This window comes from Armigeres subalbatus, chromosome 3 (assembly GCF_024139115.2).
Source record: "Armigeres subalbatus isolate Guangzhou_Male chromosome 3, GZ_Asu_2, whole genome shotgun sequence".
NCBI classification, from domain to species: domain Eukaryota; kingdom Metazoa; phylum Arthropoda; class Insecta; order Diptera; family Culicidae; genus Armigeres; species Armigeres subalbatus.
This window is the reverse complement of record NC_085141.1, coordinates 289,949,597-289,973,258: the sequence shown is the minus strand read 5'-3', so window position 1 is coordinate 289,973,258 and position 23,662 is coordinate 289,949,597. Positions and strand designations below refer to the sequence as shown.

The 23,662-nt window shown below is 41.4% G+C and overlaps 3 protein-coding genes across 6 annotated transcripts in view; 2 read left to right on the top strand and 1 right to left on the bottom strand.

The window, feature by feature from the left end:
* LOC134224795 (lissencephaly-1 homolog) overlaps positions 1–1,265 on the bottom strand; it is a 271,084-nt gene extending 269,819 nt beyond the window's left edge. The window contains exon 1 of the mRNA XM_062704376.1: positions 816–1,265. The gene's annotated coding sequence lies outside the window, so the exon portion shown is untranslated. The remainder of the gene's footprint in view (positions 1–815) is intronic.
* Positions 1,266–1,398: 133 nt separating this feature from the next.
* LOC134224799 (transmembrane protein 42) overlaps positions 1,399–23,662 on the top strand; it is a 36,692-nt gene continuing 14,428 nt past the window's right edge. Inside the window, exon 1 of the mRNA XM_062704389.1 lies at positions 1,399–1,637. Coding sequence (XP_062560373.1) covers positions 1,524–1,637 — 114 coding nt within the window. The 5' untranslated portion in view covers positions 1,399–1,523. The remainder of the gene's footprint in view (positions 1,638–23,662) is intronic.
* Positions 19,117–21,120, top strand: LOC134224796 (uncharacterized). Of its 4 annotated transcripts, none has more exons than XM_062704382.1 (2): positions 19,117–19,971; positions 20,405–21,120. In XM_062704382.1, exons 1-2 carry the CDS (start codon positions 19,348–19,350, stop codon positions 20,771–20,773), a joined length of 993 nt encoding a protein of 330 aa, XP_062560366.1. In that variant the 5' UTR covers positions 19,117–19,347; the 3' UTR covers positions 20,774–21,120. The 4 variants fall into 4 exon arrangements, with proteins under 4 accessions (XP_062560366.1, XP_062560364.1, XP_062560365.1 ...); XM_062704380.1 differs by having other exon boundaries at positions 20,381–21,120; XM_062704381.1 differs by having other exon boundaries at positions 19,117–19,980.

Genomic DNA, 23,662 nt, shown 5'->3' with positions numbered 1-23,662 from the left:
GCTAGCAGGCATTTCCTCGTCTTCCCATATTTACCTGAACTTTCACAGCTTTTTAAATACCTCCTCAGTTTTCTTTGATTTTTGTGATTTTTTTCGTGGGGTTAACTCATTTTATCAGCAAAAAAAAAAAACCGATGAAATTGATAATTTATTTCTTTTTTTTTTCGAGGTGAGATAATTTTATAATGATGTGGATATGAAAACAGATCCTTCATAAAAAAAAAAATTAGAGATCAGTTTAATTGATTCTTTTTTTACTGTGTCACGCACAATAAACACCAACAAACAGGTCCTCTGAATCAATGAGAAAAATTTCGAAGCGATGTGTCATCGATAAAGAGCACATATTGCGTTGAAACACCACAAACTTCCGCCATTCCCCTCCCCCAGGCGATCCCATTTTCTTGCCCAAAGCTAGCAAATTAGAATTTCACGGACATGGACAACAGTCGAAACGACCAGCCACTTCCAGCTGTCAGCTGGCACAATGATTGGCATCTGCTAGCAGACAAGCGAATTTAGATTGCGCAATTTTCCCTTCGTGAAGATGAATCCGGCCTACGTTGGATTCAGTAATAATGTTATTTTTATAATTCGCCAAAAAAAAATCCAGCAATGCGATCGATTTTTAACTCCAGTTTGGCAACAGATTTCCATCGGCAACCAGCCATCTTTAATCATCACAACGTCTGAGAGCTATTGGACTTTCCGTCAGTGTATGCTTTTGTGTGTGACCTTCTTCTATAGCGATTCCGCAAATGGCCAGTCGTGGAGTAGCCCCTTCCCTCTGAAGCCCCCAGGATGTAGATACTTACAGCAAACAAAAATCCGCAATTGATGGCCGATGTCGTTTTTTCGTCCTTCTGTCGTCGTTGTTGAAACACTGGCACTTTTCCTAGTCGGAGCACTATCTGCCTGGCAGCAGCTCAGCACTAGGGCTCGCAATAGTAAAAACGGATCAAGACTTTTTTTTTCGCACTTTTCAACTCTTCGGAATCGGGTTTTCACTGTTTTGCCCTAACCAGCTGACGCCGTGCGTGAAATTTTCCGCTGGCTTTTCCCGCAACACCACTAGCCCACTGCACACGTTCTACACCTCCCGAAGAAGTGGGTTTTTCCGCGGATGGCCGAGAAAACGACGGAAAAGAATCCGGATAACGAAAACGCTCAACCAAAATCGACAACGACGACGTCTTTTTCTCGCGATTTTTTTTTTTCTCGAACACCAACGCAAAAAGCCAAAGCAGCGACAGAAAATCGAAATGGAAACTGAACTTGAACGACCACTGGCTTTTTTGACAGATGATCGATCAGATTACGGGTTGAGCTGTTGCGCAAATTGTGCGATTAGGTCAACAAATACGTTTCTTGGTCGAATATGTGAAAGGGAAAATTTTCTTGAATTCCACCCAGTGCAAATAAAAGCTTCCATTTGAATTGCAGAAAAAAAACAAACGTCCTGAAAGGTTTCGAAATTGTGTAAAAATATTGCAGGTTAAAAGTGCTTGAATTTAATAGTGAAAATGACAAAATCGAAGCCATATTATGCAATTGTGTCGGGTTTATGTGCATCATCTGCAAGTTTTTTCGGCAAATTAAGCTCATTTGGCCAATTAGAAGACAACAGTAACAAAGAGGTAAGCACACCCCAATGAAAATAATATCAATTGTTTCTGCACTCAAAGAAACATCTCGGGTACTTTTTCAAAACGGCGTGAGCCGCCAATTGTGAGCAAACCCATTTTCAACAGCATATATGCCATCAAATTCATCTAAAAATTTGTATATCTTCAAAGCTAAATAAAAATATGTTATTAAAAATGTATTTTTTTTGCGAAACGATGTAACATGTGTAAATGTTGCTCATACACCGCTTAGCAGAAAATGTACTTTAAAAACTGTTTTCCAAACAACTAAATAATTTAAAACGTGCGTCTACTTGTACTTTTTCATCAATGATTTCAGCATTAAACTTGTTGCTTGTATATTCTGATTTTCGTTAAAAAGGAGAAGGTTGTATTGAAGACCAGAGATGTCCATCTCCTCAGTGTGGTGAAAAGAAATTTTAATACACTCACACGCACCGTTGCATTTGAACGGGAGCGCGCCTCTTACGTTTGAATTCACCACAGTTTTGGAGAAGTGTGTGATAAAAGAAGATCGAACAAAATTAACCGAGCGCACAATCAACAGCAGAACAGTGCAGTGTGGAAAAAGGGCCCTAAAACGCACTGCAGTGAGCGCTGATAAATACGCAGCCGCGCGCACGGCCGTGTATACGCGCCGGTGGCATTTCTGTGTGAATATTGCTGCTGAGCTAATAGAATTAACCGAGCAGTTCGTAGCGAATTTTTTTTAGGAAATAATATTGAATGTTCTTAAGTCTTTTGTTTTTCAGCTTAATCCATTTGCATGTAAAGCATTATGATTGCCCTAATGAATTATTTTCTCACACGGCACTTTTTCGGTCATACGAAAAATCTAATTTTACTGAAAATTTACAAATTCTGTAACTGCCGTATAATGCAAGGCAAGTGGGTTGGACAAGACGCTTGAATCGAACTCGAATTGAACGTCTAAACACCTACATTCAACTCACTTGAACGAAAAGCATCGTGGAGCACCGTGAAATAAAAACCGAGTTTAAACAAATGTATTCATGATCCCCTTCGATGCAGGGTACTGCAGAGAACATGCACGCATATGTTGACTGGACAATTAGTGGACATCAAACCTCAGAGGAGTGTACTAAAGCGCAAAGGCCTGCCGAGAATATTAATCATTTTCCCACATACATATTAAGAATTTGGAAATTACAATGAATAGTAAAATTCACGTAAATTTCACTAGTATCACCAACCACATAGAAAATTAATCTATTTTACGATTCTTGCGGCTGACATACTGCGACTCCATCCTCGATTTTTCCAGTTTTCAGGCAACGCACAACTTTTTTGTTGAATCCCAAGCATCTGAGCAAGGGTCATAGTGCCTTTCGTATCACGACCAAGTTTTCTCGAATTTAGCTAATGAATATGGGGTAAATTGGCTCGGTGTTACATTTTGGGTAAATTATTTTAGTTTTGGAATATGTACTTCAAAAAAAATCATTGTCCATGTTAAATTATGTATGCAACAAAATTCACTGCATTTGAATACCAATCCTTCTGTAACTTATGATATTGAATTTGGAAACTAAAAACTCGCTTGAGAAATCACATCAAGCCACCCAATAAAAAAGCCAAAAATGGCAATGTAGAGGGTATCAGTCGGTATTCCCAACATGGTATTGGGGTCTGTTCAAATATTACGTAACGCGAAAAACGTTGTTTTTAAGAACCCCCCACCCCCTCGTAATAATCTGTAACAAAAATTAGTACTACCCCCACCCCTATGCGTAACGCGTAACAAATACATTTTTTTTTTGAAAAAATCTTGTTTTTGGTAGAATTTGAACCACGATACAATAAATTACTATTTTTTTGTGTATTTTATCCTATTTTGACGACAATACTATTTTTTGAAAAATTTAAATATTTTTTCTCAATTGTTATGCGTAACAATTTCTCGAAGGACCACCACCCCCTATATTTTGCGTAACAAATCGTAACAAAAATAAAACAACCCCCCACCCCCTATTGCGTTACGTTATATTTGAACAGACCCTTGCGCTACATATTTAAGTTCCAATGCAAGTAGCTGTAACATAAATTCTCGAGTGGGCACAACGAAGGAGTACAGAGTACAGAGGAGTTTTGTCAAAAAAATGTTGCTATTTTCAGTTTTTCAGCCGGTGCTGGGAATACCACCCGCAACCCCATATTTTTTATCAAATCTCTTCGAAGCCTACGGAAATTCCATATATGTACAGTGGCCTCGAATACCTACAGGGTGGAATTGTGTTTGATAATCACAACATAGGATTAATTACTTCTAGTGATATTTTTAAAGGCATTTTTAAGGTAAGGTTCCATTTACGCATTGGGGGCCGTACACAAATTACGTAAGCATTTTTCTGGGTTTTTCAACCCCCTCCCCCCATGTAAGATTTTTCCCATACAAATATTTTTTTTTATTTATATGGAGCGTAAGAGCGTAAGACATATGCCATATGACCACCAATCCCGACCATTTAAGTACCGACTGCGTTTTTATTCCAAAAACAAATGGGTGAAATTAAATTTAAAACCCTGATAAATCCACCTAGGGGTAATGGTGCCTTTCTCGTATATTATAATAATAGTATTTCGGCCATAACTTTTGAACCCATAGTCTGTATTTGGATTGAATAAACAGACCCCATTCGATTTTGGCAACACGTTCGGAAAATTTATGTTGCCAAAATCGAATGATTTTTGTTTTCTCATGATACTTCAACATTTCTTTAGAGATGGGCAAAACGAATCACTTTGATGAACGGCTCAGATCTGGGTCATTCATTCTAATGATCCGGATCTTTCAACCGGATCGGATCCTTAGAACAAAACGTAAGGAGAATGCAATAAAGTGAAACCTTCGTAATTCTGGCCCAAAGTTTTGAACCGTACTGATAATAACTTTACCCTTTCTTGTTTACAAGCGTATGGATTACAAAGAATGAACTTTTTATTTTATTATTTCCTTACAAATGGTCAAATAATTTGCTGATCTGGTGAACCGGATCTTTTAAAAAATGATCCACGAATCATTCACTCACTTTAGAGATCCGGATCATTTGACCGGTTCCGGATCTGAACGTCCATCTCTACATTTCTTCACTTTTTGTGACACATTGTGACCCTTCTTAACGCTAATTTAGAAATCTTAACGTTTAAACAAAAAAAATTACGCTTTTTTTTCTTAAATTGTTTTTTGTCGGTTTCGGGGTCTAATCAATTTCTTTTACGAAAATTTTTTATCTTTAAAAAAAACTTAAGCGATTTTTTCGCCTTTTTTACGTCGGTTTTTGGGTCTAACCAATTTGTTTTAAGAGGGTGACGATATTTACGTGGTTTATAAGCAATATCAAAAATAAAAAATAAATTTGTGTTGCCAAAATCGAATGGTTGTTGCCAAAATCGAATGATGTCTGTATTGGTTTTTCGGGGCTTCCTTTGCAGTGCACTGAGATGCGCGGGTACAAAGCAAGACCATGCTGAAGGTGGCTGGGTTTGATTTCCGGTCCGGCCTAGAAAATTTTTGGGTATCGGGCATAAAAGTATCATCGTGTTAGCCTCATGCAAACGAATGCAAAAAATGTAATTTGGTAATCCCAGTGGCAGTAAGGGGTCGTACACTAATTACATAAACATTTTTTCTGGGTTTTTCCAAGGGGTGTCTCACATAGAATAAATTGAATATATTTGCTGAAAATTAACCAAGTAACCGCAGCGACTTTAATTCGATTTACATCGGAATTATTCAAAGACCACACAGCTGATTTTAGCAACGCAACGAATATGTCATCTGTCAAATCGAACAGTGACAGTGATTATCAAAATATGACGTATCCACCGTTGCTCAAATTCAGTGAAGTTGGTTCCGATAGAAGGCACAAAACATTCTTCACAAAACCGTTGGTGTCAGGATACGTGGCCACTTTCGATTGTGAATAATGATCAAAATGTATTAAAATATCGTAACATTTGGCTCTAAACTATAAAATGACAAGAGTATGCGATCCGTTTAGTTGCCTGGGGCTGCATTTGATTTGACTGGTTATTTGGAACCGATTAATGATTGCCTTTCGGTACTTCTTTTGAAGCTGAGTCTACAAGAATAGAACCGTGAGTTTCTTTAAAACTCACGGTCGTTACTCAATGGGATGACATTTAGACAACACTCCATTTAAACTAACAATGTCTCAAAATCATCGTGTATGAACAGTGAAGCCAAGACTAGATAAAAATTCATGAATCGATTGTATCTCCCACCCAGAGTCATAAAAGAGTCCGACTAGTGTGAAGACTAACAACTCATTACCTAAAACGGAACTGAACTGATGACCTACGCCCGCGATTGTTGAATTGTCCAAAAATTGTAAATATCTTCAATTGAAGAGAGTTAGTTTATCCATACGGGGACAATGTCAGAGTATATCAAAGTCCATAGTTATGCATCTCAATATGTTTGAACGCAATAAAACCATAATACATTTGCTGACATCAGTTGCAAAAGCTTAGATTCTTTTCCATGCATAGGTCAAGGAATAGGTTTTGTTGAATGTAGCAAAATGTATAACACTAGTTTCAGAAGGTTCTCCTTGTAAATCAACTGAGTAAGAGATGGTTTCGTCCTGTTTCGTTCAAAGCAAATTTTAACAAAGCCTAAAATAAGAAAACAGTATTTTATTATTTGATAAGTAATAACGGTTAATTAAAATATCGAGACCAAACGTGTTTGTTGATGGAAAAATAAACAATATTAATTGATGTCATTGGTAACGCGAGAGATCCACGCTTACTTAGATGAAAATAACAGTTCTGTGTCATAGCAGGTGTGTTGCAATATTGATCAATTAGTACCATATCTAAAAATCAATTGAATCGACTTTATTTCGATTGAAATTCGCTGCCATAGTTAGCGGTGAGACACCCCTTGGGTTTTTCGAACCCCTCGTCCCTTCAGATTTTTCCCACTTAAATGATTTTTCGATTATACGGAGCGTAAGAAAATGACAGACCCCCTTTAAGTGCTTATGTAATTAGTGTACGGCCCTAATGCCAATAAGAAGAAGATGATATTGGCTTTTCGCTACTTCTTGGTATACGAGAAAGCAAAACAGTTGCTCAGTCTAGGCTAGATAAGTTATAATTCGTCATAAATACTATACTTCATGATAGGCCAGAGCTTACTAATTTTGTAGGGTCCAGGGTCTCCTGTAGCATTGGCGTAGGATTGGCAATCCGGAGATGGCGAGTTCGATTCTCGGTCCGGCCTAGGATGTTTTCAGAAGACATGACAACAATATGTCTTTATTAAAGAAACTTGCAGCCCTTAGGCCTTAGCTGACGTGTCACTGGATAGCGTGAAACATTCTCGGCTCCTTGGGCACAGTGTTTCCATTGTACTTGCCACACAATATCCATGCAGTTGGCGGGCAAAGAAAAACATTTAATTAATAATTGTGGAAATGCTAATAAAACACTAAGTTGAAAAGCATACCAAGTTCTGGTTGAAATGTAGAACCATTGAAAAAAAATAAGATAAGTAACAGCTACATTTATTTGATGAAAACGATAGTTTGACTGAATGTATCCATTTTAACATTATTCTTCAATTCATCCAGCGTCTGACCATCTATGGAGTAAAGCTTAAATATTCGTTATAATGAAATTAACACTCGAGCACGCGTGATGTTGTATTTTGTACAACATTAATGAAAAATTATCGCTCGTGGTACACAGCACGAGCGAGCCTGCATGAGCGTTTCAGGATCGAGAACGTCTTAACGGTTAAAATAAATCATTCGATCTCTACCACATCGCACCAATTTACTGCTGCGATCCTGAAAGAGCGCACACTGGCGTGTACACGGCAGTGAATACGCAGCCGAGCGCGTGCGAGCGTTTTTCTAAGCACAAGTTTGGTACACATGCACTGTAGCATGCAGGCACCTACACTCACCGGCGTTCGGTAAACTCACCAGCGAAAGAAAGAGTGGGTCGCATAAAGTGTGGTGAGTATTGTTTGTAGGCTCAATTTTTTGCATTTCTCATGCGCTACAGTGCAAACACTGTGGTGAAATGCCATCTCTGTTGAAGACACGACCGCAAATTGAACGTAGAATTACGTATAGTTTCATAGTGGATGCAAAATTCAATTATTTTGTGAATGTTCATTGCGGATGGATATAGCCGAAATGTAGGCCATTGGCGTAGCCAAAAAATTGGTCTGGAGTGGTTTTCTGAAGATTTTTTTCGAAAAAAAAATTTCTTCTAAAAATTTTGTCTCTGGGAGGGGGGTTTTATGTCCAGAACCACCCCCGTGGCTGGCGTAGCTGATGTAGGCAACTTGCTGTATTACTTATTTTCAATAATTAAATGCATTAAATCAATTGTTTACAATGGCTGTATAAAATCTTAGAGAGTTAACTGTTCGATTCATACAAAAATCTCCACAATCCGTTTCAAAACGGCTGAGTTATTGGCTCTTACTTTACGACCTCTTTTCGTGACGGTTTCAAGTTTGAAACTTCGGAATGCATGTCTCCCTATCTTACCGACAAACGTAATTCAACGTCAAAAAAAAAAAACGTTTTTCTGCAGCAAATGTTGTTCCGTCGTGTTGTAAGTGTTGCAATTTTTTTTGTTGCATGTGCGTGAAACGTTTCAACTTCACGCAACATTTTGATGTATCAACAGCGCAGCGTATGGTGCAGCGTAACATTTCGATAAAAGTAGCATGACCTCGGTCATGCTGACCCGCATAATTAAAAACGATCTGCAGGACTGTAGATGCTATTAACCTGAATCAAGTTATGTTATTACAGTTAGGATTACCGCCGACTTGCAGTTCAACTTTTAATTAATCTTGTGCCTGTCGGATCGTTGTCTTGTCGAGAACTATTTTAACCGGGTTACTGTACGACATTCTGGCTACGTGCCCGGCCCAATACAGTCGTCCGATTTTCGCGGTGTGAACGATAGTTCTCCCAGCAGCTCATGCAACTCGTGGTTCATTTGCCTTCTTCACGTACCGTCCGCCATCTGCACCCCACCACAGATGATATGCAGCACTTTCTTTTCGAAAACTCCAAGTGCGCGTTGGTCCTCCATTAGCATCGTCCAGGTCTCGTGTCCGTAGAGGACTACCAGTCTAATGAGCGTTTTGTAGATTGTCAGTTTGGTACGGCGGCGATCTCTATTCGATCGGAGCGTCTTGCGGAGTCCAAAGTACGTACTATTTCCAGCCATTATGCGTCTTCGAATTTCTATGCTGGTATCATTATCGGCAGTCACCAGTGAGTCCAAGTACACAAATTCTACTACCACCTCGATTTCGTCACCACCGATAGAAACTCGCGGTGGGTGGCTTCTCTTGAAGCTCTTCCTATCATGTACTTCGTCTTCGACGTATTGATGACTAGTCCGATCCGCTTAGCTTCCCTCTTCAGTCTGATGTAGGCTTCCTCCATCTTCTCAAAGTTACGTGCCATGATATCTATGTCGTCGGGGAAGCCTAATAGCTGAACGGACTTATTGAAAATTGTACCACTTGTGTTAATCCCTGCTCTTCGTATTACTCCTTCCAAAGCGATGTTGAATAGCAGACACGAAAGACCATCACCTTGCCGTAACCCTCTGCGCGTTTCGAAGGGACAGATCATATGCTGCTTTGAAGTCGATGAATAGATGATGTGTGGGCACGTTGTATTCGCGGCATTTCTGCAGTACTTGGCGAATGGCGAACATCTGGTCCGTGGTGGAGCGTTCGCCTGGTACTACCCCACCATACTCCCTCGCAATTGGTGCTAGTCGACGGCATAAAATTTGGGAGAGTAACTTGTAGGCGGCGTTCAGAAATGTGATTGCGCGGTAGTTGCTACAATCCAGCTTATCGCCCTATTTGTAGATGGGACACACGACACCTTCCAACCACTCCTGCGGCAAAACTTTTTCCTCCCAAATCTTGGTAATGACCCAGTGCAGCGCTCTAGCCAGTGCCTAACCACCGTGTTTAAATAGCTCTCCTGGTAGTTGGCCAACCCCAGGGACTTTGTTGTTCTTCAGCCGGCCAATCTCCTCCTGGATTTCCTGGAGATCCGGAGCCGGTGAAATTATGTCCTGCACGCGTTCTACCAGGTCCATCATCATACCGCCATCTTCGTCTGCCAGATCGCCATTCAGGTGTTCTAGTAGTGCTGCCGCCATCTTTGGATCACCTCACGCTCGTTCGTAAGAAGGTTCCCGTTTATGTCCTTACATATATCAGGCTGTAACACGTGGCCCTTACGTGAACGGTTTAACTTCTCATAGAACTTGCGTGTGTTATTAGCGCGGTACTCCGTCTCTTCACGGTCTCGATCTTCCTGCTGGCGCTTTTTCCTCCGGAAAATCGAGTTTTGTCTGTTCCGTGCCCGTTTATATCGTGCCTCGTTCGCCCTCGTGTGGTGTTTCAGCAATCTAGCCCATGCTGCATTCTTCTCCGTTTGTATCGTGCCCTCGTGCGGTGTTGCAGCAATCTCGCCCATGCTGCATTCTTCTCCTCAACTAACTGCTCACATTCGCCGTCATACCAGTCGTTTCTCTGATCCGGAGCCACCGTGCCTAGTGTAGCGATTGCGGTGCTTCCAATGGCGGATCGAATATCTCTCCAGCCATCTTCAAGAGATGCTGCGCCTAGCTGCTCTTCCGTTGAGAGTGCCACTTCCAGCTGCTGCGCGTAGTCTTGGGCTAGTCTACCGTCTTGTAGCCGCCCAATGTTAAGCCGCGGCGGACGGCTCCGACGCGTGTTGATCACCGTCGATAGTTTTGAGCGCAGACATACTGCGACGAGGTAGTGGTCGGATTCAATATTCGCACTGCGTTAAGTGCGTACGTTCGTGATGTCGGAGAAGAATTTACCGTCGATTAGAACGTGGTCGATTTGGTTTTCCGTTACTTGATTAGGTGATTTCCATGTGGCCTTGTGGATATTCTTGCGGGGGAAGAAAGTGCTTCGGACTACCATTCCGCGGAAGGCTGCAAAGTTTATGCATCGTTGGCCGTTGTCGTTCGATACGGTATGCAGACTATCCGGTCCGATGACCGGTCTATACATTTCCTCTCTTCCTACCTGAGCGTTCATGTCACCGATGACGATTTTGACGTCCCGCAGTGGGCATCCATCGTATGTCTGCTCCAGCTGCGCATAGAACGCTTCTTTCTCGTCGTCGGATCTCCCTTCGTGTGGGCAGTGCACGTTGATGATGCTATAGTTGAAGAAACGGCCTTTTATCCTCAGCTTGCACATCCTTGCGTTGATTGGCTGCCACCCAATCACTCGTTGGCGCATCTTTCCCAGCACTATGAAGCCGGTTCCCAGCTCGTTGGTGGTGCCACAGCTTTGGTAGAAGGTAGCCGCTCGATGCCCGCTTTTCCACACTTTCTGTCCTGTCCAGCAGATTTCCTGCAGCGCTACGACATCGAAGTTGCGGGGATGTAATTCATCGTAGATTATCCTGTCGCAACCTGCGAAGCCTAGCGACTTGCAATTCCATGTTCCAAGCTTCCAATCGTGATCCTTTATTCGTCGCCTAGGTCGTTGCCGATTGTATCGAGTCGTATTATCTTCTATGTCGTTCGTAATAGTTGTTTTTAAAGGCGGCTTATTGGGCCTGCGCAAACCTCCTGTCTCGTCGGAGGACCGTCGTGTCAGGGCTGTTTAGCGTCCCACCTAACACCAGGACTTGGGCTTGTGCGATTTGAGCGGCACACGGTTGCTTTGGCGGAGCCTACTTGTGGATACATGCAGCTTTTTTTAGAGGTTTAACAGGGCCCACTGTCAAACCGCACCACATCCTAGGCAGGCGCCGCAACTCGCAGATGGCCTGGTGTATCGACTGCGATCAGCCGAATCCATCTGTGTCGTCACCTGTTCCCGAAAGCGCGTCATCACCGTCCTGTGTCCCAAGCTCGACTGACTGCCGCATCGTTTATCGTACGCCTTCTATGCGACCAGTCATGTGACTCAACCACGTGTGTATGTGTATGTTGGCTTATTGACCGAGGGGTCACTTAACAGCGCGTTTCATATACAATGTACTTCCGATATGACCGTTACATCCCTCCTTTATTAAGAACTTTCAGAGTAGGCATGCAGACCGCTGTATGCGTTAAATTCTTAGAAGTAACATAAGAGTTTAAACCCATTATAGATACTTTTACATAACAAAACTAAAATTGCGATGAATTGACCGTTTGGTTAAAAGACTATAACATCGAGTCTATTAATTACCCTAGGAAAAGTATATATTCTTGAGTATTGGCACTTAATAACAACGCCGATCAATTGTATCACAAAATCTCGCACAGATCTCCTCTCCTTTCATTTAGAGATATTCTTCCAGTGTCTGATCGGACGCAACTACTCCGCAATTCAGTGTTCCAAAACAACTCAACTCTATTGCTGTAATGTTGTTGGCGTAGCCCCAAATTAGAATTCGGAAGTCGGGACTTCCGAACCGTACTTTCTTCCGAAGTTTTATCTGTCAAACTAATTGATGCGTTGTTTAGCGCATCTTTAGGGGAATCCAGCGCACTACTTCCGAAGTTGGGTAAGTTGCTTGTACACAGAGAAAAAAAAAGTTGGGATTCCAACATTTTCTAATGTTATTTTAAAAATCTGAGAAATGTTGTATTTTTAAGAGCTAAAACTTTTCAGTCAAATGGTAAATTGATTTATTTGAAAGTTTTTTTTCAGTTTAGAATTGTTATTTTTACAGTGAAAGATTTCAGAACAAAATTTGAAAAACAATCAACAATCAATCAACATTTCATATTTTTGGCAACATATTTTTTCCAACTGGAATCAATAATGTGAACTGGCAGCCCACTGCTCTGTCACTGACAGTTGTGAAAAACGCGGTTTTGATTCATCCGGTGTCCGGTTCAACTTGGTCTCTCGAATCAGAATCGCAATAATTCAACCGCTGCTGTCTTCGTTGGAAAATGCAGTTCCACATGTAAAGAATACCACAGTTTCCTGAGAATCCAACGGTCTGCCAGCTTCCGCGAAGCCAACAAGCGTACTCGTCGGCTGAGGATTAGAACAATCGCGCGACAGCCTGATGTTGAGGGGGCCAAAGTCAAGGATACGAATTTGCGAACAGAAGAAAAAGGCGCTAATGGGCGAACAAAAGGATGCGAAAGTTTGCGTTGAATCCGGAGTTCTATCGGTAAGTAATTACACTTAACCGACTCATGCCACTCATCACTAAGAAAATAACTTATTACAGAAGCATCACCCACGAGCGCAGCAAAACGCTCTCCAGAATTTGGAAAAAGATCCGGCTGAGCTCCCAAAAAGTCATCAAGGGCAGGAGATGTGGGATGAAATTTCCGATTGGGTCCAAATGTGACATATGTTCCACTTTCCTCGTTGGATAAGACGGAGTTGTACAAGGTCTGCCGGTCACCGGGAAGCAAAAACTATAAACCGAAAATGGAGCTCAATATCATCAAGTGTCGTGTCCACCAACGGTCAATCAACATCATTAGACCTCGACCAGTTTCCACGACATGGCCTTAACATCCACTCGACCACAACAACATGTTCATGGTTACGGTATCCTTGAGCACCGGGGACAACAGTGGTAATGGACGTGGTGGCGCAGGTGGTGGCAACACTCTCATGCATATTTACTCCTACAGAAACGCGATTTTCTAGTTATACGCGAAAATATGTTATTATATTATCATTTGGAAAATAAACCTCGCAATAAACAGCGTTATTTGAAAATTGGGTTAAAACTAATTTTTATAATTGATGAAATAAATACAAAAGAAACAAAAAAGACACATTTATATTTAAGAAGAAAGATCAATTAAAACAAAAGTAAAATCAACTTTTATTTTGAAAATATAGTTTTTAATTTGAGAGTGGTAGTAGTTAAAATAATAGCAAAGCCGACATTTCTGAAACAAAAGTTTTGTGTTTGTTAATTTGACAGTGTTTTACTTTCTACTGAAAATCACTAACGCATTTTCTTAAGTTTACCAACGATTTACTTAGTTCTACCAACGATTTTTTTTTGTGTGTATCTGGAGAAAAATCCAACTTCGGTATAAAATGCATATTAACTTTGTTGCGGGTTAGACAATATTTCCAAGTCACAGGCAGCTCACGGTCGTATTTTATGCAATTATATAGCACAGTATTCAGTATGCCCAGAAGACTTCCTCGAAGACATAAACTGGTTGTAAAACTCACCCAACGTCAATTCCGCTTTGCAAACGCTCACCTTGCCACTGAAGAATTTGGGTTCACAAACATCGCCTGGACTCGATGTCATTGTTGGAGAAAGCTCCATTTCAGTGACACTTTATTAGGAAATCCTGAATCACTTCTCGAAACAAACACACTTAACTAATATTGTGCAGTAACTTCGCACATCCAGAACGAAGGAGCATGTCCATGGCAACATTAGTCTGATATAATTTCCAGGCTTTCTTTTAGCAGTCTACTGCGTATGACAACCAGCCTCCAGATGCACATAAACGGTCATTAGTTAAGATCGCTTGACGCCAACCAATGCTTGCATTTGTAAACCGCGCGAAAAACACAATGACACTCCATGCCCAAAGATTACTTTCTACTCAAAATATCCCCTCGATTGGACTGGGAATCGATCCTGCGACCTGACATATCTGAGCTCATTTATAAACCACAGCCCCATCAACAACGTCAACAAAACCAAACCGTCTCCGTCCAGATTTACAGTAGCCGGGCAATCAGCGGAGAATGTTGAAAACTGCCAGTATCTTGGTAGTCAAATGGCACAAAGATTGACATGCGCGCAGAGATAAAAAGCAAGGGCTACCTTTGCGAGTTTAAGAAATATCTGAAATCTGTGCTGCTATACGCTAGCGAAACATGGTGTGTATCAGTGCGGAACTCTAAACGGCTGCAGGTGTCCATCAACAGATGCCGGCGGTACATAATTCGTGACTGGTGGCATCACAACTGGATCTCAAACAACGAGCTCCATCGGTGTTGTCACCAGATGCCGTTAGCAACCGAAACGGAAATGGGGCTGCTTTTGGCACACATTACTTAGAGACGGAAACGAAATCTGTAATCATAACTGACACCCAGCTGAACATCGCAGTAAAGGCATGCCCAGAGGCTCATGGTGGCGTAGCCTCCATAAAAAATAAAAGAAGTCGACAAGCTAAAGCGCTAACTGGACATCGCCAAAAGATCTTTCAAGCACCATTCGTAGTGTACAGGACCCATAAGTAAAGCACCATCAATTTCGCATCAATACTCTGATAATCGATAACTTCTGCTCCTATATGCTTTGAAGGCATATGATCAATGACCTTTTTCCAAAGACAAATTACAGACAGTATAGACAAAAGAGTGCATGCACCGGAGTACTCAACTTCTAAAGGCAAGGTCACTTATATTTTACTAATTATGGCTCCATCGTTCATTCCAAACTTCAATCACACCGGTTAGATATTATATTTAATGAATTGGCAAACCGTTTCATCTTTCCGCGATGACAATTCGTAAATTACTCATCTCATAATCCACAATTAAGGTAATACGCAGCTACTCTTCTTAACAACACCTAATTATCTTTTGCATCATCCTTTAGACTTGATTATCATTTCAATAATACATTTGGATTTTGTTTCATTGATCTTCTAATTCTACGAATATTGTACAAACTGTACACGTTTGATCAATCACTAGATCAACTTGAAATAAGTTAGTAAACGGATCAAATGAAGACAATGACAGATCGTTGTAGTTGCAGGCAAATCATAATTAAAACGATTCGTTAGTGATATATCCTGCTTGACACTTCTATTGGCACAGAAACATCGCTTCTTTAAAGTTACTGAATGTCAAGTTCAAAACAATTTCTATTTTCAGCATAAAATCATCAACTAAATAACTTCTTCTGAAGAATCAGATCACATAACTTATCTTAAACGAATATGTCTAGGCAAATCAATATAAAAAAATAAAATCCGTATTTTTTTTTGTTAGAAAGCATTATCAGTAGTCCCAAAGACTATGTTGGAATAATCGTATCGTGTTTTCAATTACAGATATCAATTCCCATCCATGGAGATACCTGAAAACCTCCGTCAACATGAAAAAATCCAAACAAATCTCACTCTATGCATTTCTGGATATTTCATTAAAACTTTGTAAGAACTGATACTAAATACATTATTTCAGGCTTACATTTGGTCATCTCAATGACCATCGTTTGGGTAAATGTCGCAACCGAAACTCAAAAATCTCAGAAGCAATATAAGTTAACATTTACAATCACCATCCAAAGCAATCACGTTCACTAAGAAAACCAGGACTGGTACCGCGTGCTATCGCTATCTTACAAGCATACATACTTTCTCAAATATTACGTATTGTAATGGTGATAATGTTACATATGTTTCGCGCTCACCAACCAATAAAGGATTAACAGGAAGGTGTACATCAGGTATGTTTCTCTAGGTTTTTTGTCAATTTATGCTATATTTTTACTTTTAAATGTGGCGATCTGCTTAAGCTGCCAATAATCGGTATTTTCCCCTACTTCAGTTTGTTCTGCATCTTTTGCAATATGTATAAATAATTGTTGGCTTCTAATATTCCAACGAAGATTGATTTGCAAACAGTGCGTCCCGCGAGTATAGTTTTTACGTGTTACAATTGACTTTGAACCTTCAAACTTTGGATATTGAACTTCCTCTTGTAATACGTATAAGCACCAACTATACCTCAACTCGCCTCGAAGAAATAGTCTTAATAAAGCTCACATTGTTCAAAAAAATCTAGAATATCCATACCACTCAACTTCTAAGAACAAATACAATAGTCTGACTCTTATTCACTAACGTCCAAATGCACGACCGCAAAATTTCACTTTTCCACTTCCCATAAACCGTGTAATTTTTAAAAACCACTCGAATTGCGTATTTATCCTTTGTATCTTTGTATCAAATGATCTTATTCTTCTTATTGGTATTAGATCTCCACACTGGGACAGAGCCGCTTCGTAGCTTAGTGTTCATTAACCCTCAGTCTTGCTTTGTACCAAATGATATTTCATCAATAAAAAACCATTAGCACAAATCAACCACTAGAATGCTCGTGTACTATTTCACGTAGTAAATTCAACCCGGTCTCCCCTACAAAAATCAAATCGAGCATTACCGGAAGCGCACCTATTCATATAATAGATGAATTTCAAGCCAATATGCTTACAAAACAAATCTTTCACACGAAGCAAACATCATCAAACAAGGCACCCAACTTTGTACGTAATTATGTATAACCATTGCATTAAACAGACAACTTTTCCCCTCGCTTCGAATATTGGACAATGAAACGCATTTTCTCACCACTGCACATATCGATCAGAATTGGGAAGAGTAAACATCATTGCACGAAGCATTCATGATGATTCTAAACCAACCAAACATTACACGAAGCAAGCAATTACGCACGTAGAAACCAACATTGCTCAAAACAGTCATAATTACACAAGTAATAAACATTTCACGAAGAAATCAATATTGCACGAAGCTTTCATCGTTGTGTGAAACAAAAGATAAACTCCGATATTGCACGAAGCAAATATCATTGCACTAAGTATCCGACATGGCATGACATGTTCATCACTGCACGTAGCAGGACCACATACACGAGATAAGCAACAATACACGAAGTTCCACCTTTGCACAAAGCAACTAACATCCGCTCAGTAGTATTCACCACCAACTACCAATTGGTTCTTTGCCTTTGTTCTACCAGACTAAACCTCACAAGCGTCTCCGTCCATTGATTAGCACCGTACTTGCACAACTCCCCGTTGCACGCCATTCACATACGAAAACCATGTTTCCACAGAAATAGACAACCATTCGTACCACTTCCATCTCAATGGACTACTTTCCATTGCTGGAGTTTAGTTTCTATCAAACAATTTCCAATCTTTTCGGCAAAAAAAAAAGTTTTCTCCTCGTCGCCATTTGTATCGACTGCGATCAGCCGAATCCATCTGTGTCGTCACCTGTTCCCGAAAGCGCGTCATCACCGTCCTGTGTCCCAAGCTCGACTGACTGCCGCATCGTTTATCGTACGCCTTCTATGCGACCAGTCATGTGACTCAACCACGTGTGTATGTGTATGTTGGCTTATTGACCGAGGGGTCACTTAACAGCGCGTTTCATATACAATGTACTTCCGATATGACCGTTACACCTGGGGAGGGATCGTCAAGCCCTTGGACATAGTCCTTGCTGCCCCCGAATTTCCTATTATTTTATTTTTCCTATTATTTCATCTACATTCAAATTTATTGTAAATTTATTGTGTTTTATAGTGATGTTACAATACATTGTATTGTTTTTCTATAATATTTTTTATTCGGGCGTTGATCATGCTATAGTTGGAGAAACGGCCTTTTATCATCAGCTTGCACATCCTTGCGTTTATTGGCTGCCACCCAATCACACGTTGGCGCATCTTAACCAGCACTATGAAGCCGGTTCCCAGCTCGTTGGTAGTGCCACAGCTTTGGTAGAAGGTAGTCGCTAACACCAGGACCAGATATTGATGTACTTCATGAATACTAATAACATTTAAAATACCATCTACTTTTCGAACTATAATTGAAAACATGCCATGGTACATTCGAACCCATTTTTCTCCATTCGAGCTCATTGCGACATTGGCCCTTATGAAACAACTGTGTCGAAATAAGTTTTTCTCTTTACGTGCTGTCTCCCTTACTCAATGTTTATCTTTTGAAGGAGATCCTTTTCAAATGTTAAGCGAGATTTCATTTCAATTCGAAATATTTTTTCCAGCGGGCAATTTTATCGTTTCTGTCACATTTTCATTCATCGCAATCTAGGATAGGATGTGCCAATTAGTCAGTAAAAATCGTACCGATTTGCTGTCACAATCGTACCGGTTTCTGATTGGTTGAAAATGACAATCGATTACTTCGATTGGTGGCGGCGCGTTTTTCGTAGGGCAGCATGTTGTTAGTTTGGCCGTGCTGCAGGTTTATAAAGTTGATATTAAGCAAAATACGAAAATGTTTGAGTTCCAGTTTTTTGGTAAAAAATAAATTTATATTGAACTGCAAACGCCATATAAATTATTCCCAAGGGCTGTAAAGGTTTAAAACTGTTGATTTTAAGCATTATCATTAACCTTTCCGTCATTTTCGACCTCAAAGTCATTTTTTCAGTAGCGAAAACTTCTCTCTGTTAGTCTTTTGCTTCTCTTACATGAATAATGGATGAAACGGGAAGAAAATCATCAAGTTTTGATACATGATATTTGGAAGATTTTGTTCCAAATTACTTTGGCTGCACTGGCGACCACCTCGTCAGAGCAACCGACTAAAAAACAACAAGGCAGTCTCAATTGAGTTGTCACATCCTATCCTAGATCGCAATCATCGCATCAGTTTGCGCATCACCGCGAGCCCGAGGAGAAAAATTTGTGACATTCGGGAATGTTTGTTTTGTGATTGTTTGTAAAGTTGTTGAATTTTTGCGGGGATTTTCGAAGAGTTATAGTGATAATTTTGGATGCTTTGCGTTGCTGGCGCAAAACGTTTCATCGCCATCCAAAATTGCGTTGCTTTCCGCGTTTGCTGTCCGTATAATTGCTTAACTCATATTCGGGATGGCTCCCACCAAAATGACCCCCGAGGACCAAGCGTTCAACATCAGCTTCGTAGGCGAAGTAAAGAAGCATCCTTGTTTGTTCGATAGCAACAGCACCGAATACAAGCAGGCACAGATCCAGGACAAGGCCTGGAACGTACTTTCGGCAAGCGTCGGCGAAAGCGTCGAGATGTGCAAGAAGCGCTGGCGGAATCTGCGCTGCTGCATGACAAGGTACCTGAAATCCGTCCGGGATAACGTAGACAGCAGCGCCAACCTACGGCGAAAACCGTACTATCTGTACAATCACATGCAATTCGTGGTTCCGTACTTGAAGATGAAGGACAGCGATTCCACTCACTACGAATCGGAGGATTCAATTTGGATCAAGAACAACGAAAGCGGGGAAATGATGAAAGCGGAAGATATAGCCGAGGAAGTTCAAGAAGAGGATGAGGAAGAGCACGAAATTGAATCAATCGATGTGCAGGAGGAGGATCATCAGCAGATCAAGCAGAGCATCATTCAGTCGATCAAGATACTTCCGATGAATCAGGAGAATCAGTCACAGGAAACTACCACGACGTACGAAATCATTGAAGCGACCCCCGCCAAACAGCCACGCATCGAGGCCATCCACCAGGTGAGAGAGGTAATGAAATTTGAACGTATTTTGTTAGGGAGAAGATCTATATGGCAGCACCGCATATTTCCGCCTTGACGTTTTTTTATTACTCTAAATTTCGAGATAATAAAAGTCAGGAAGGAAAACAGGGGATGCTGTTCAAATAATAGCTCTACTCTCTGTTTTCTATTAAAAGATTGTAATATATTTTGGAATTTTAAAGTATAGTCGTAGCCGATTTTCACAATTATTTACTGGATATCTTCTTGTCGCATCCTTTGCGTAATTGCGCTCGAGAGTATCTCGAATATAACGCAACACGTCCCTACCGCTACGTTAACCCTTGTCCTTACGATTATGCTTCTGTTCTGAAATTGATCCACCCGAACCAACTAATCGCACAACCTGCGTGACCGATTTGCATCAGGTCACGCCGGTGTCCACTCCGCAGCACCATCAACAGCCCACCATAATTAAAGCCAAGGACCATGTCAGCTTCAAAAATTTCACCTACTCCACTGTTACGCCAGCGCAGCATTCTAGCAGCGGCACTACCGTGTACAGTTCGACGCCCACGATCACCGGCCAATATACGCTACAGCAACAGCAGGCACCCGGTTCCAGCTCGACAAATCAGCAGCAACGGTTGCAGCAGACCTCGCCAGCACAGCAGCAGGTTAATGTGACCGGGACGACCGACGCGGACAATAACTTTTTCAAGAGTCTCCTCCCCGACATCCAGTCAATGGACATGAACCAGAAGCGGAAGCTGAAGATCGGCATCCTGCGGCTGATCGACGAAATACTGAGTAGCACGTAAAAGAGGTTCCCGTCTCAGTGAGAGCCTATTCCCTGAGAATAGAACGTGCGTAATTAAGGTAGATGTGTAATAATCGTCGGCTAGGCGTACAATTTAGAATATTTTTTTTAGCTCCTTTTCAGTTGCATGATCTTGAAAGTATACATAGATTGTACTTTACTTTACGCCAATCAATTTCATTTGTTTAACAAGTCATTAAACGCTGAGTAGGAGTGAAGTATTTTCTAACGGAGAATAATGCTTTCTGTATAAATCATGCAGATATGTCGATTATATCACTATTGTACAAGTGTAGTTTTAATTGATGATATATATGGTAAATAAAGTTTTGACCCTATCAGTAAAAACTACCAGTTGAATTTCTGTTTCCGAAAATAAATTTGATCTACAATCATTTTACATGATAGACTTTATTGGTAAGAAAGCGCTTTTTTTAATTGCAAAACTGGTGTGTTTATTCAAATTGCACAACGTATATTGCATGTGCTTCTTTCTAGAAATTATTACGAATAATCTCGTTATATTATATCATATCCCCGGGTGGAAACAGTACGACACAGGAAAAGTTGGTTACTTACTAACTGTTAATAATGAGATATCGTTTTCAATATTATATTAAAATGCAGCTCTTAAGTGTTATACACTCCTGAGTCTGCTCTACGTGCCCACACATCATCTATTGACTACGAAAAAGCTTTCGACCGTCTCAAACACGAGAATATGTGGGGCGCCCAGAGACGCAAGGGGGTTCCTGAGAAAATCATCGGCCTCATCGAGGCACAGTACGAGGCCTTTGCCTTTTCGTGTAGAGCTGCACAATGGGGTATTGTCCGACCCTATCCGGGTCGTAGATTGGTGTGAGGCAAGGATGTATTCTATCACCGTTACTGTTCCTCATCGTAATCGACGGGATATTGGTAGATGCGATTAACCGTGAACCAAACCGCGGGTTGTTATGACAGCCTATAACCATGGAGCACCTAAACGACTTCGAATTGGTTGATGACGTTGCACTCCTTGCTCAACGGCACTCTGATATGCAGAGTAAGCTCAACGACCTTGCCGAGCGCTCTTCTTCGGCAGGCTTAGTCATCAACGTCAACAAAACCAAATCGTTGGATGTAAACACGGTGACCCCTTCCAGTTTCACAGTACCCGGGCAACCAGTGGAGAATGTTGAAAGCTTCCAATATCTTGGTAGCCAAAATGGCGTCAGACGGCGGTACCAAGATCGACATAGGCGCATGGATCAAGAAAGCAAGGGCTGCCTTTGCGAGTTTAAGAAATATCTGGAAAAACAGGCAGATAAGTGAACGCACCAAAATACGAATTTTTAACTCTAACGTGAAATCTGTGCTGTTCCACGCTAGCGAAACATGGTGTGTATCAGTGGAGAACATTCAACGGCTGCAGGTGTTCATCAACAGATGCCTGCGGTATATAATTCGGGCCTGGTGGCCTCACAACTGGATCTCAAACAACGAGCTCCATCGTCGTTGTCACCAGAGGCCGATAGCAACAGAAATTTGGGATCGGAAATGGGGCTGGGTCGGTGATACTGGAACCCAGTGGGACATTGCAGCAGAGGCAGACCCAGAGGCTCATGGCGGCGAAGCCTCAATAAAGAAATAATAGAAGTCGACCGAAATCTAACCTGGCAACAGGTTAAAGCGATAGCTGGACATCGCTCAGGATGGAGATCTTTCAAGTCGGCCCTTTGCACTACCGGAGGTGTACAGGATCCAAGTAACACATCATCTATTCATCGACTTCAAAGCAACATATGAAACAATTTTGTTGTTGTAGATGTTCTGATGCCTTTTGCTGTTCATTGGAGTCTTGGGAAGATTGTTGTTGCTGTTCTTGGTATTGATGCAGTTCTTGTTGTTGTGGAGGCAGCTCAGTAGTCGAAAGGTCATAGTCAAACTGGCTGCGGGTATTCCTTCTACGAATCTTGCATCGCGACTTATGGTGACTTTCCTCGTTGATCGATTTAGGAACCTGTAGACCTTGTGTTTTGCAGAATATCCTACGAACGTTAGCTTTTGAGCTGTTACACAGAGCTTCTTTCGTTTTTGTTTCGGTGTGTGAACCCATGCGGTGCTGCCTAAGATTCGCAAATGACTTACGTTCGGTTTAACGTTTAACACCAAATCGTAGGGGATAACATTCACAGACTTTGTTGGTAGAGTATTCTGAAGGCACACCACGGTACTCAACGCCTCTGCCCAATAACACTGCGGAAGTTCAGCTTCAAACAATAAACATCGCATCGTTTCCACCAGATATTGGTTACGACGTTCAGCCACTCCGTTCTGTTGTGGGCAGATACACCGTGCAATAATGAGAAAAATCATCTATAACCGTCATAAAATATCGGTACCCGTTCACCGAAGGAACTTCCACTGGACCACACACATCGGTGTGAACGATGTCTATTGGAACCACAGTTCGCAATTTGGACTCCTTATGGAATGGGATACGTGTACTCTTACCCTTGAGGCAGCATTCACTCGGTTCATCGACGTCACACTCGACTACATTAAATCCGTTCAATAACGGGTGTGTCGTAGTCGGATGTCTGCATGTTGCTGTTGCCGCTGTACTCGTTTCCTCTCAGTGGCCCTGACAAAGGGCCTTTGTTGTTGTTGTTTTTTTTGTTGCTGCCAACAGACAGCACGTAAAGCCGTTTCCTCGGTGGCCCTCATAAGGTCCGTTGTTTCGATGGTTTTTTTCTCTCAGCAGTATCGCCGCCGCCAAAGCTTGACAGAAGACCGTTGGGTTAGTATATCGAAGCTGCCGCTGCCTCACTTCAACGAATGCGACACAATGAGATTCACCCCCAACGCCACTGCCGTCTCGGGCTCGGCTCCGCTTTTTGCTCCCACG